General features: G+C 50.6%; 2 protein-coding genes across 3 annotated transcripts in view; one reads left to right on the forward strand and one right to left on the reverse strand.

Moving 5' to 3' along the window:
- Positions 1–1,162: 1,162 nt before the first annotated feature.
- Positions 1,163–6,354, forward strand: PCSK9 (proprotein convertase subtilisin/kexin type 9). 2 transcript variants are annotated; one of them, XM_027748673.2, is made up of 12 exons: positions 1,163–1,489; positions 1,580–1,768; positions 1,902–2,025; positions 2,227–2,360; positions 2,731–2,872; positions 2,964–3,160; positions 3,304–3,487; positions 3,800–3,970; positions 4,219–4,361; positions 4,463–4,628; positions 4,887–5,068; positions 5,310–6,354. In XM_027748673.2, exons 1-12 carry the CDS (start codon positions 1,349–1,351, stop codon positions 5,475–5,477), a joined length of 1,941 nt encoding a protein of 646 aa, XP_027604474.1. In that variant the 5' UTR covers positions 1,163–1,348; the 3' UTR covers positions 5,478–6,354. The 2 variants fall into 2 exon arrangements, with proteins under 2 accessions (XP_027604474.1, XP_039236502.1); XM_039380568.1 differs by lacking the exon at positions 1,163–1,489 and having other exon boundaries at positions 1,678–1,768; positions 2,190–2,360.
- A 1,811-nt stretch (positions 6,355–8,165) lies between these two features.
- Positions 8,166–12,915, reverse strand: part of USP24 (ubiquitin specific peptidase 24) — a 62,827-nt gene continuing 58,077 nt past the window's right edge. Inside the window, exons 64-67 of the mRNA XM_027748672.2 lie at positions 12,374–12,449; positions 11,333–11,419; positions 10,775–10,885; positions 8,166–10,629 (exon numbers count right to left, since the gene is read on the reverse strand). Of these exons, the coding sequence (XP_027604473.2) occupies positions 10,567–10,629; positions 10,775–10,885; positions 11,333–11,419; positions 12,374–12,449 (337 nt within the window). The 3' untranslated portion in view covers positions 8,166–10,566. The remainder of the gene's footprint in view (positions 10,630–10,774; positions 10,886–11,332; positions 11,420–12,373; positions 12,450–12,915) is intronic.

A 12,915-nucleotide genomic window follows, 5' to 3' on the forward strand; every position in this document is an offset into this window, starting at 1 on the left:
CGAGCTCTCTCTGGGTTCCTCAGCACGTCCAGGTGTGTGTGGGGCTGGAGGGCCTTTGCCACCTCCTACTATTTGGGCTCCTTCCATCCTTCCCTGGGACACAGCTTGTCCCCTGGCAAAACAGAAGGGAGCAACTGCAGGGAAAGGGAGACTGTCTCCCTCGAGATGGGGTGCCCCAGTTCTCAGTTGCCCTGAAAGTGTCCTAAGGCACCAGTGGTGTATTGTGGGACTTAGCGGCACTGATGAAGCTGAGCCAAAAATTAGGAGTGAGACTTGTCCCCACGACCAGTGTCCTGGATACTGACTCTTCCAGTGTCAGCTTGCTGTGGAGGAAAGTGGGTGACAAGTGGGGTCTGGTCTCCCCCAGTTACCCAAACCAGGGTGAGAGCACCCACTTGAGGTCTCATTAAGAAATCATAAACTGTACACATCCTTAGAAAACATACTCATCCATATAAACTATATACATCCATATAAAACATACATGTCCATACAAACCATACACATCCATATGAAACATACACATCCATATAAAACATGTACATTCATATAAACATATAAGCTCCGAGAAGCTTAAAAATAACCAATAAAAAATAAATATATCCCTATTTTCCTGAAAAGCTGGGAGCAGGGACAGGACTTGCCGAAGGTCATCGGGGATATGGGGCAGTGTGGGAACCTGGCGCTGCAGGAGGGCAGAGGTGGGAAGCAGCCGGGAGAGCCACGGGAAAGCACCGAACCGCATCCCGCAAAAAGGATATTTAAGATGTGTGACGAGTCTGTAAAAAATGCCCAAACAGGATTAGAGGCTTTCATGGGAATTTATCCCTGGAGTGAAGCAGTAGGAGGCACATTAAAGCGTTCAGCCCTTTCTGAAATTAGTCCTTGAGCGGCTGCGCTTTGCTCGCCAGAGCCCCCAGCGATGCGCCGGGACTCGGGGTGAGCAGCGTCCCCCCCACCTCTCTCCCCGCGCCCCCGCGCCGTGACCCAGAGTCCCGCGCCCCCTCCCGCGGCCCCGTTAGTGGTTAACGCGCCCGGGTGGGCCGCTGGGGCCGCCGGCCGTGGCGTGATCGCCGCCCCGCCGAGCTGAGCCCTCGCCGCGACGGGCAGAGCCGCGGCCGCCGCTGCGCTCCAGGACCTGCCGGCTCCGCCGGTGCGCCCCGGGTCTCGGCTCCGCGGGTGCGCTCCGACCTCTCGGCCCCGCTCCAGCCCCTCAGCCCCGCTCCGGCCCCTCGGCCCCGCGGGTGCGTTCCGGCCCCTCGGCGGTCGCGCAGCATCTCCCCGCCGGCGCCGTCCCCCCGGCTCTGAGGGTCGCGGCGCCCCCCGGCTCTGCCCAGCGGGGCGCGGGATGTCCCCACGGGGACTGGTGCTGGCCCTGGTGCTGGCGCTGGCGGAGGAGCTGGGGCTGACGCTGGGGGCGGCAGAGGGGGGGGCAGCCGCCGTCGGGGCCGCCCCACCGGGACCCGTCGCTTTCCATCGCGCCGCCAAGGTGAGGAGAGTGGGATGGGGGGACAACCACGCGTCTGTGTGTGTGTGTGTGTGTGTCCCAAGCCCCAGCCCGGTGCTTGTGTTCCCACAGGCGTCGTGGAGGCTGCCCGGGCGCTACGTGGTGGTGTTGCAGGAGGGCAGCAGTGGGGCCGAGGTGCGGGGCACGGCGCGACGTCTGCGAGCCCGGGCGGCTCGGCGGGGACACCTGACCGAGCTGCTGCACGTCTTCCACCTCCTGCCTGCCTTCCTGGTGAGGATGAGCAGCGACGTCCTGGACATGGTATGTGGGATGGAGGACAGGGTCGTGGCGCAGGGCAGCAGCAGGGGTAGGCACTGGTGGGGGGAAGCAGTTCCCACCTCAGGGTGAACAGGAGCTTTACCACCACGCTGGGCACTGTATCTCCTCCCCGCAGGTGTTGAAGCTGCCACATGTGAAGTACATTGAGGAGGATGCCTATGTCTTTGCCCAGAGCGTTCCCTGGAACCTGGGCAGGATCGTGCCACTACAGCCCAACTCAAGCACCTACAGCCCTCCCAGTAAGCACTGGGATGTGAGGGGGTGACCATAGGGGTTTGGGGAAGGGTCACTGATCCCATCCCCTCTCCTGATCTTGAGGGATGGGGATAGCCCCCTGCCCCATGGTGCTGTGGGTCTGGAGTTGCATTTTGAGAGCAGGCCAGATGGCCTGGGTTGACTGCAGTGGTGGTTGCCTTTCCCCCTGGCTGCATCCCTGACAGATAAAGGTGAGCTTGTGGAGATTTATCTGCTGGACACCAGCGTGCAGAGCACCCACCGGGAGATCGAGGGTAGGGTGTTTGTGACTGGCTTTGAGAGTGTCCCTGAGGAGGACAGCACCCACTTCCACAGGCAGGTAAGCCCCGAGATGCCACATGCTGCGTTCTGGCAAGAGCATCCCCCTGCATCCACCAAACCCTGGCCAGGCTTGTGGGACTTCCCAGGACAAGGGGGAGACTTGGCTTGGGGCAAAATGCTGGGCAGGACATGCAACAGCAGGAGTTGTGGTCCTGGAAATATTTGGGCCCTCCATGTGGTCTATTTGGAGCTGCGGCTGAGCAGGGTAGGTCTCCTTTCTGGGGAAAGCAGTCTGGAGAGGCACAGGTGCGCGTCAGGTATTGTTGCAAGAGGTAATCCAGGCAGGATGGAGTGGGGAGGATGCTCTGGGGTTGCAAACCTGCTTAGACACAATGGGCTGGGGCATGAAACTGGGATGCCTGCTCCAGGCCAGCAAGTGCAACAGCCATGGGACCCACGTAGCCGGGGTGCTGAACGGGCGTGACGCTGGCGTGGCCACGGGCGCCAAGATTCACAGCTTCCGAGTGCTGAACTGCCAGGGGAAGGGCACCGTCAGCAGGACCCTCATGGGTGAGTGACCCCACGCCTTGGAGAGGAGCCCGTTCCCTTCTGGAGCCCCCTGCCTCGTCCCCCTCCTGTGATAGTGTCTTGTCCCTCTCAGCCCTGGAGTTCATCAAGTTGAGGCTGGAGGCTCAGCCCTACATGCCCCTGGTGGTGGTGCTGCCCTTGGCCGGTGCCCACAGCCGTGTGCTGAATGCTGGCTGTCGGCGCGTGGCTCAGGACGGGGTGGTGATTGTCGCGGCTGCTGGCAACTACAAGGACGATGCCTGTCTCTACTCACCTGCGTCTGAGCCGGAGGTACGGGCTGTGGGGGTCCCCTGAGGCTTGGGCACATGCAGGGACATGGTGCCACCTTATTCCCTCCTGTGCCAGATCAGCTGAGTGGGCTGGGGCTGTGCATCCTGTCCTGCCCGTGCTCCCCTCTGTCGCTGCCCTGGCAGGTCATCACCGTCGGTGCCACCAACAGTGAGGACCAACCCGCCTCCATCGGCATCCTGGGCACCAACTTTGGCCGCTGTGTGGACCTGTTTGCCCCAGGGGATGACATTATCGGTGCCTCCAGTGACTGCAGCACGTGTTTCACAGCACAGAGTGGGACCTCGCAGGCAGCTGCGCATGTGGCAGGTGAGCTGGGCTCTGGCAGGGGCAGGAAGGGCTGGCCTTCCACTTGCTGGTGCTGAGCACATGTCCTTGTAGCACAGGGCATCAGGGATGCCTCAGCTGGGGACATTTTTGTGTGCCATGACGCCATGGTTTTGGCATGTTTATCTCATTTGGGTGCTGCTACCTGCACAGAACTCCCACATCCTGTGTGTGTGGGCAGTGGGCTGCAGGGATGCCTTCTCCTGTCTCTCTGGAGTTATGTTGCTCAAGGGAATGTTGTGTAGATATCTGCATGTCCCCTGGTTCTCACTGCAGCCCCCTGGGCTCTTGCAGGCCTTGCTGCCATGCTGCTTAGCGCTGAACCCCAGCTGAGCCTCGCCGAGCTCCGGCAGCGCCTCTTGCACTTCTCCACCAAGAATGTCATGGACATGACGTGGTTCCCAGAGGACCAGAGGCTCCAGACACCGAACAGTGTGGCTGGGCTGCCCACACAGCTGGGTGCAGGTAAAGACCTTGCTGCCTGCTGGGTGCCTGGCAGAGCTCTGTCCTCATCCAGAAAAAAATGCTGGGATGAAAGCAATAGCGTGTCGGCAGGGCATGTCCCTCTCTGAGCTGTGCTGGGGATGGCTGGGCCTGGGTTTGCATGCAGAGGGTGGGGAAGATGGAGCCCGGTCTGTGCCATGGGCACTGGGTGACACTGTGGGTGTCACTGTGGGTCCACCCCACCGCTGACACCATGGGCCCCGTTGCAGAGGAGCAGCAGCTGTACTGTCGTTCGGTGTGGTCGGGGCTCACCTGGCACGCCCCGGCTGTGGCTCGCTGTGCCAGCACCGAGGAGATGCTCAGCTGCTCCAGCTTCTCCCACAGCAGCAGGCAGCTGGGGCAGCACATGGAGGTGAGCAGTGTGTGTGGAGGCAGAATTACTGCCCCTAGGGTGCCCCCCAGCCTCGAAGGCCCCAAGCACCCCAGTGACACCCTGTGCTGCCCTGGCTGCAGGACAAGGATGGGCAGAAGCACTGCGTGGCTCACAACGCTTTCCAGGGCCAGGGAGTCTACGCCATTGCCAGGTGCTGCACATGGCCCAGGGCCAAGTGTTGGATCAACACCAGCTCCTCAGCGGCTGAGGGGGCCAACTGCTCCCCACAGGACCACGTGCTGACTGGTAATGCCTGACATGGCAGGTTACAGACCCTTGAGCCTGATGGCCAAGGGTGTTTCTTCCAGAAAAACTCTAGGAGCTGGGGTTAAAGAGTGGGGGTTAAAAGTGGGTATGGGTGCTGGGGTGGAGGGAAGGAGTACATATGCTGCGTGCATGGAGGCGAGGAGGCTCAGGTCTCATTCAGGACATTCCTTGGCACCTGTGTGTGCCTGGGACGCTGCCATGGCTGCCCCATGCTGACAGCTCCTCTCCCTCTGGCAGGGTGCAGTTTCCACTCCCCCTCCAGGGCACTGGGTGATGGTGGCAGACCTGTCACGGGGCTGGGGAGCAGGCCCAGCCGCTGTGCAGGCAGGAGAAAGGTAGTGGCACATGCCTTGTGCTGCCCCGCTGCCAGTCTTGAGTGCCAAGTGAAGGAACACACGTCCCTGGGCTCTGAGGAGAAGGTAGGGATGGGGAACATCCCTCCACTGGGGTGTTATCCTTTTCTCTGCTTATCCCTCTGCTACCCTCATGGCTGTCCCATCCCCAGCCTTCACTAATGTCCCCAGTTGCTCACCTGTAATGGGACAGCCCACCCAGCTGGGTGACACCAGTCACATCACCCTGAGTCCTGGGGACCACCAGGAACGGGCAGGCCCCTGCCCCTTTGGTGGCCTGTGGAGGATGACCTTTTCTCCCCCTTAGGTGACGGTGTCCTGTGACGGCGGCTGGACACTGACGGGCTGTAACGCCCATTCCCAGAGCCCCGGCACCACGAGAGCCTATGCCACGGACAACACCTGCGTGGCAGCTGGTGTTCCTGGCACCAGCACGGCTGTGGCCATTGCCACTTGCTGCCGGAGCCGGCAGTAGGGACGGTCTGGTGGCTCTCCTGGCCTGGTGATTCCAGTACACCTCGGATGGGTGCTGTGCTGGACCACCCTATCCCCTGCTCAGGACCTTCCCATGGCTGAGCTGCTGTTCCCAGCATGGTCCAGGCTCCAACATGTGGCTGCTGACAACCTCTGTGTTTGGGATGCTGTGATGGTGGGGTACAAGCTCGTCACCCTCTCACACACAGGAGGGTCGGGATCCAGGGTGGGAGCTCTCCAAGCAGGTCCTGTGCATCTGGAGCCCTGTCCCATCACTGGAGTCAACACAGAATCCTTTCCCTGCCACATGCCAGGTCCTTCTGTAAACACCCTGACTGTACAAGCCATGTGTTGTCAGCCAACATGACAAAACTAGTACCTTTTTAAAGAAAAAAATATTGTGGTGAGGATTTCTCCTTTCTTTCTTGCTCAGTTGCTCATTAGTTGTCAGCTAACGCTGCTTAGCACCTGGAAAATCCTAGTTTAGCCATTTCGGGGCAGTTTTATAATTGCCTACTCGTGTTCCTAGGAGAATTCTTTACTTTTGAGTCAAGTGTAAGGGCTGTAGTTTAAACAGTCTGCTTGTTTAATTAGATTTTAATCTGCATTGCTACAGTCAGCTACTGCTTTGTTAGTGCTTTTTTTTGTTGTTAAGTCAAAGTTAATGATCTGCTGGTGTTATGTGTTAACAGTTTCCCTTTCAGGTCCCCAAGACACATAGAACTGGCTGTAATTCCTTTGGAAAAAAAAAAGAAGAAGAAGCTTTCATAGCACCTTGGTTTTTACATTTGTACCTTAAATATTTATTTGGAATTTTATAAATAAACATTTTATAAATGTCTTTTTAAAATAAAACTCATAGATCAGTGCTCATATGATCCATTGTCTGACTTCATGTACATCCCCATGGGGAACCGGTCTGGAAGGGGGAGCTGGCACCCATCCAGCAGGGATGCTGCTCCCCCAAAAGAGCTCTGCTTTGTTAGTGAACCAGCCACAGGCCCCCACCTCAGATCTGATCCCTGCCTGGGGTCCAAGGTGTCCCTGGATAAGCGCTGGCACACTCAGAGGTCAGTGCAGACAGCACAGGTTCCCTCTATTGCCACAGCTGGGCGGAGCTCTGGGCAGGGACTGAGTCGTGTTGTCCCCCACACACACATACGCAAGAAGAGAAGTTTGTTTTAACAACAGAGAGTAGGGCAAGAGCTTCCAGTTATGGAAACAAACATCACCCAGCTTAGAGGAAAGTGCCCTTGTGCTTGTGTTGCTGTTGTTACTAACACTGGGCTTCACTTGGGAAGTGGTGGAGCCCCACAACAAAGACAAAGCTTGGCTTGGATTGATGCACACAGAAGGGAAAGGCTGAGAAGCACCAGAAGCCACCAGAGCTGGGTCTCACTTTTCTTTCAGTGTTTAACAGTCTCCTGGTACTACAATGTATAATTTGTGTGGTGTTATCTGAGGACAGATGAAAAAAATAAAGCTTGATACCACAAGTACCAGGTTAACCTGTCAAACTTCAGGTAGTTTGGGTGTTTTCCCCATCCAAAAGCACCTTGCAGTTCTGTTGCTCCAGCTTTAATTGGCAAGAGAAGACAGACCCAGCACAAAGCACCACTTTGAAAGGTTGAAACTAATTCTAAGTTGTTAACTAAAGCTGGCAAAAGCCCAACCCTAATCTAAACATATAATTACATGTCACGAACATAATTACAACCCATAACTTCATCAGCTAAAACCTGAGTTTTGCACAGAGGCAGAAAACAAAAAGGGATGTCAGCCTGAGAGCTCCTGGACAGTTTTGAGACAGCAGGTGATTTTTCAGCAGACTCCTTAGGCTGTAACCTCTCAAAACATGCACCAGATATTTCAGCTCTGACTTTCCTGCAAGAGGGGAGGATCCAGCAGAAGGTGTGAGCTTGTTCCGTGCATGATAAGCCAGATAGAGTTTTCCCAGCTTAGTTTAAGCATACATAAGCCTAGTGGAAGCAAACAATATTAAAAGATTAGCTCTTGCTTAGCATCTTGTACTTGGGTAGGCAGAAAAGCCTCTCACATTCAGGAGAGCAGTGCTGATCCCAGGGATGCCGTGGGCAGTCCTGGCAGCAGTTTGCAATGCCCATCCCATACTTCCAGGACTGCCAATGGAAAGCACTGGCTGGGTCATGCTGGAAAGGTAAAAGTCCTTGTCCTTAGAGCAGAGGACAAAGGCAGCTGTCAGAAGGCAGAGTGGGGATGGCAGCCCAGGCTGTAGCTCCGGGTTTCCCAGACAGGGGAGCAGGGGAATACCGGCTCCGTGGCACTGCTGCATGTCCAGCTCTGCCCCTCGCCCCCACAGAAGATGCAGGATGAGTGCACATCCAGATCAACCACAAATCTGGGATCCGACACACTAAAGCCGCTCTAATCTGCGACTGTGAGCAGGGCCAGGGTAAATCATTCTGCTAAGAAGGTCAGGAGGAGCTGCTCAGAGATACAAATCTGACAGTACACCAGCACAAGGATACACAGCGGTGCAGCTCCGGCAGCCACTCAGCTGCTTCCATTTACTCTGGACAGGAGCCAAAATGGCAATCAGGGCACCCTCTCAGGGCTTATCATCTGCAGGGCTGACCTAAGGAGTTTCAAGGTAAGAGGATCAACAAGACAGGAGCGCAGCAGTGTGTGCACGGTCTAAAGATTACACTAGTTTTCTGTGAAAGGAATAACTTTATTCCATTGACCAGGAATCCCAAGACTGTTCATCAAGACTGCCTATTTTTCCAGTGCCAAATGTCTACGCGTTAATCGGACAATATCTCCCCCAGTGCTCACAGCCAGGATGTGGCTGCTCCTCACTGAACATTTTGTAAACTGTATAAAAACATTTTCATCCAAAAAGATTGGCAGTAAAAATTACAACATAGAAATGCATCACAATTTACACAAAAACTAGTTTTTGTTGAACTCTATTTTCCAAAAAATAATCTTCAGCAGGTTCAAATGACAGCAGATGGAAACAAAAATAATTGACCAAGTATCATCTTATTGCAAATGATAACCATTGACTTTGTACAAGCGTGAGCAGAACCGTGAAAAAGTTTGTATTGGTTTCAAGTATACAGTGGTGATGAGCCATCCTGATGCAATTCCCATCAATGCTTCTTCCCTGGGCCTGCGGGTATCGAGGATGTTGTTTCCATAGGAAATAACAGGAACCTGAAGTGACAAGTGATGCCAACCCATAGGAACATTATCAGCTTCTTCCATCACCATCACCGCTGTGTACTGACTTCTTGGGGAGATTTATGAGCCATTAACAATGTATTAGGGATGGGGGGAAGGAAGAAGGGGTGTCCGTAAGAAATGATTTATTCAAAATTAATTTAAAACATCACATTTAAAATGTCCCAGCACATTATCAGAAACATTTATAAAATGCTAACTCTGCCATGTGTCTATGAAGACATTGTTTGGAAAAGAAAGTGAGAGATCCACTACAATGCCACCCTTACTTTGCACGTGCAATTCGTGACGACGGCTCTCTTACCCCACAATAAGTTAGAAAGCTGTACAGCTGACATCAGATCTGATGGTTACTTCCAACAGTGAAATGACTGGTTACTTTCAATATTAGTGCATAACAGTGAAAAGCTGTCTGCTGATTCGTGTTTCGGCAACAGCACGTGAAAAAGAAACAAAAAAGGCACTTTTTGGCTGGTTGTGCCTTTAACTTGGCAAATTTATCTATTCTGGAGGTACCCAGGCACTCCTTAAGATGCCCCCCATTTCTGTGCATGTTTGTTTATATAATTTCTTTAAAGTAAGGCAGAATCCATAAATAAAGGCAAAAAGCAGTGCAGAAAATGTGACAAACGCAAAATGTACAAAAGATGAAGTTAGTTGGCACAAAAGAAGCTTGTTTCCAGAGCCAGAAATCACTGAACTGCACTTAACATGGAAAACAAAACTGTGCTCAAATCATCCCAACTGGTTTCCAGTTGTTTGTGAGCAAATTAAAAGAGCTGTGATATTTTAAACGTTGCCTGGTCAAGTGAAAATATAAAGCCAATTCATTCTTTCCCCATGTTAAAATTGCTATAAAATCTGCAAACAGTGTTCCCAGCTCACTCAAGGAGTTATTCATCATATACAACCAATACCAACTTTCTCAGTAATTTCAAAGCATAAGCAAGTGATTGCAGATCCATGACTGAGACTACATTTTATTCAATATGTCTCCAAAGGTTAAAAAAATTTAATGAGTAAAACTGCAACAGAATTCCTTCTTAAAGTGCTTTTTTGTTTTAAACTACTCATTAACTTCTTTTTGTTTTTAATTCACCAACATCCTTGAATAATAAATGCTTGCATACCTAGAGAACAAAGCTTTTTTTTTTACTGCCCTTCCCAGTTGTCTGAAGGATTTTCAGAAGGGTACCAGCAAAGATGACTCATTCTAGAGCTCCTCAACCAAACCATTCCATAAGGAATCACTATCCTTATAGAGCAATCTTGCTGATCTTTCTCATCAAGAGCTTTACAAATTAGCAGGGAGACATATTAAATACAGAAGTCCTTATGTAAACCCATTCTTTAACTAATATTTTACAATGAAATGTAAGTCATCACACATCTTTACAGAAATTTGAATATTCCTATTCAGTATTATCAGAAAGATTAAAAATTTGCCCTCCATACATAAGGACAGTCTGTTTGTTTTTTTTTTTTCCTGTATAAAAACCAAAAGAATTTTTTTTGCAGCATCACAGAAAAGCAACAGTTTTACATTCACTCATTTAATGTTCACATAAAAATTCAACCACTAGCGTTTGTGTATTTGATAAAATCTTCTTGACACACTGTTTTCGGTGTTTGGACTGTCACAAGCTACTGCAGGTGAAGATGCAGTTTTCTAGAGCATTTATTGATCTGAAGCCTTCATGGCTAAAAAATGCTTTTAGCTTTCAGGGAAACAACCTCCTCCAGCATTGCCTCTGGTCCTGTAAAGCCACTGCTCTCCCAGGCATAAGCAACACGACTCCAGTTCCAGTAGGTACCAGGCATTAAATGTTTGAGTTGATCTGTTCTTGTGTCCATAGGCATCTCCTCTATGGGTCAACATCATCAAGGTCACTTTTGGGCTCACCAATCATCATAGGAGACTCTGAGCCCTTTTGACACACACAAAAGATGGGGAGAGAAAGATACAGCACGTTACTTTTGTTGTGTGTACGGTCAGCGATGGTTCTGAGCTGAGCCCCAGGAACCAGCTGCCACAGAGCAACACAACAGAAAGTAAACTTGCCCTTATTTTACCTGCTGCAGGTGCCTCTCCCCGTTCTCGTTGGCTGGACTGCTTTCTGACCCGTTACTGCTTCCAGACTGATCCTTCTCGTTGAGCAAGGCTGTGGCATAGGCCAGCGTGTCCTGAGTAGAAAACAGCCCAAGAGTGTCAGGGGCCATGATGATCCCTTCATTTCATAATCATATTTTTTTAAAATTAGTCCTAAAACAACACAGCTGCTGTAGTGTGACAGCCGAGTCACCACAGGTAATTGTGAGTATTGACTAATATCATTCAAGGGTTATTTTTTTCAGTAACAAGCACAGGGTCTGAGCTTCTAAAGGAAGAATAGTCTTAAGTGCACTGGAATATCATAGAATCACAGAATTGTTAAGGTTGGAAAAGACCTTTAAGATCATCAAGTCCAACCCAGCACCACCACCATGTTCACCACTGAACCATGTCCTCAAGTGCCTTATCCACATGTTTTTTGAACACTTCCAGCGATGGTGACTAAAGCTGCCAAACCCAAAGATGCTAATTGGAAAGCAAGAAAGGAGATCATCAGATCTCCTAGGACTGACACATACCTGTGCTGAAATAGTGCGCTGGAAGGTTTTGGCAGTGGATGTTTCATTGGACACGTTACTCTGTGGAGCCCAGTAATGTTCAGACATCTGCATAAAAAGCCAAGAGAGCCATAAAATTGCCATATGAGTTTTATATGTGTAAAGTCTCAGCCACTTGTGATGGTAGGTGAACTAACAAGTCTGGAACAAACTTCCTGAATCCTCCGGCAATGAGCTGGAGATCCGGGGCACAGACGAGCACACACTTTATATGCAGCCAGAACAGCCAGAGAGGTTATTGCCCCTCAGCTGAAAACTAGGAAACAACTCCCTTTATTTGCACGTGCAAGTTATGGAGTTCCAGCTGAAGAGTGATGGATTCAGGGTTTACATGAGCCAGTACAAAGTAAAAATGGGTACAGCAGGACTATCCAGACCTGTCAGCAGCAGCTGTCAGGACAGAAATGCAGCCTAGAGCTGGGATACTATGGAGTTGTACATGCAGTGCTGAGGGACCCAGCATGGCCCTGCTTGGGCCAATTCTGCCGAGTTCCAAGTTTCCAAAGTGTCCATGGATATTTACTAACGTTGGCCAACCAGCGTTAAGTTTAGAGAGAAAAACGAAAACCACATCTGTGGGAAGAAGAGTTGTACCTGTCGACAGCTGTGCTTTGTGCAAAGCTGTGATGATTCTGTAAGGAATTCACTCATTAACACATTCTCTTGCACCAACACACAGGCAAAGGAAAACTGATTTTTTAAAAACAGTGAAGCCTTGTAACACAAACACAGTGGCACCGAAGCTTCGCACATGGCAAGGAATAATCATTATGACCATTTCACATTTGGTTTTATACACTGTAAATGTATCTATGCCTGAAACACAAAGGGCTACTGAACTCTCTGCATTGCATCAGATCTAGCTGCATTCAAATTGTTCTTGTAAAAAAATGAAGTAGCTTGTATTTTGTCTTTAGTCACCTCAGAAAGTCATCTAGAGGATGGTGATTTCATAATTCTCGCTGTAAACAATTGACAGTTTCTCTGTTACAGCCAAATTACCTTTTTCTGTAGCCACTGCACAGCCCAACTCCAATGGTGGGAATTCTCCTTGAAATAATCTTTTGCAGTAGGGCACCTTGGGAATTGAAATTATATTCATTAGTCAGGAACAAGGCATTCTGGCTAACATAAAAAAAATACAAAGACCTCTCTGTCTTCGTGCTTCTGCCCTCTGTGTGCATTGTTAAACTGTACAGACCTGTTATTAATTGAATTAGCAAGAGCAATAATACCTAGCAAAAATTACACAAAGCAGTTTACTACACAGCTTCACATATTTCAGAACTATGCTTAATTGGGACACATGCCAAGATCTAAACAACGAGAATTTAGGAATCATAATATTTCAAAAATCTATGACAGTTTCCTTGTGTTTATCTGGTGTTAATGCCAGGTTCCTGCTCTACAGAATGACCTTTGCATTTACAAACAGGAATTAGTGTTTGTTATCTAAGAAATCCATTCAGGTACTAACCAGTGAAGATTTCACTTCATGTTGACACATGTACTATCAAGACCTTTGAGCACCAGTAACAAAGGAT

The sequence above is a fragment of the Pipra filicauda genome, unplaced genomic scaffold (genome assembly GCF_003945595.2).
Source record: "Pipra filicauda isolate LSUMZ 115617 unplaced genomic scaffold, ASM394559v2 scaffold19_size4547281_pilon, whole genome shotgun sequence".
In the NCBI taxonomy this organism is placed as follows: Eukaryota; Metazoa; Chordata; class Aves; order Passeriformes; family Pipridae; genus Pipra; species Pipra filicauda.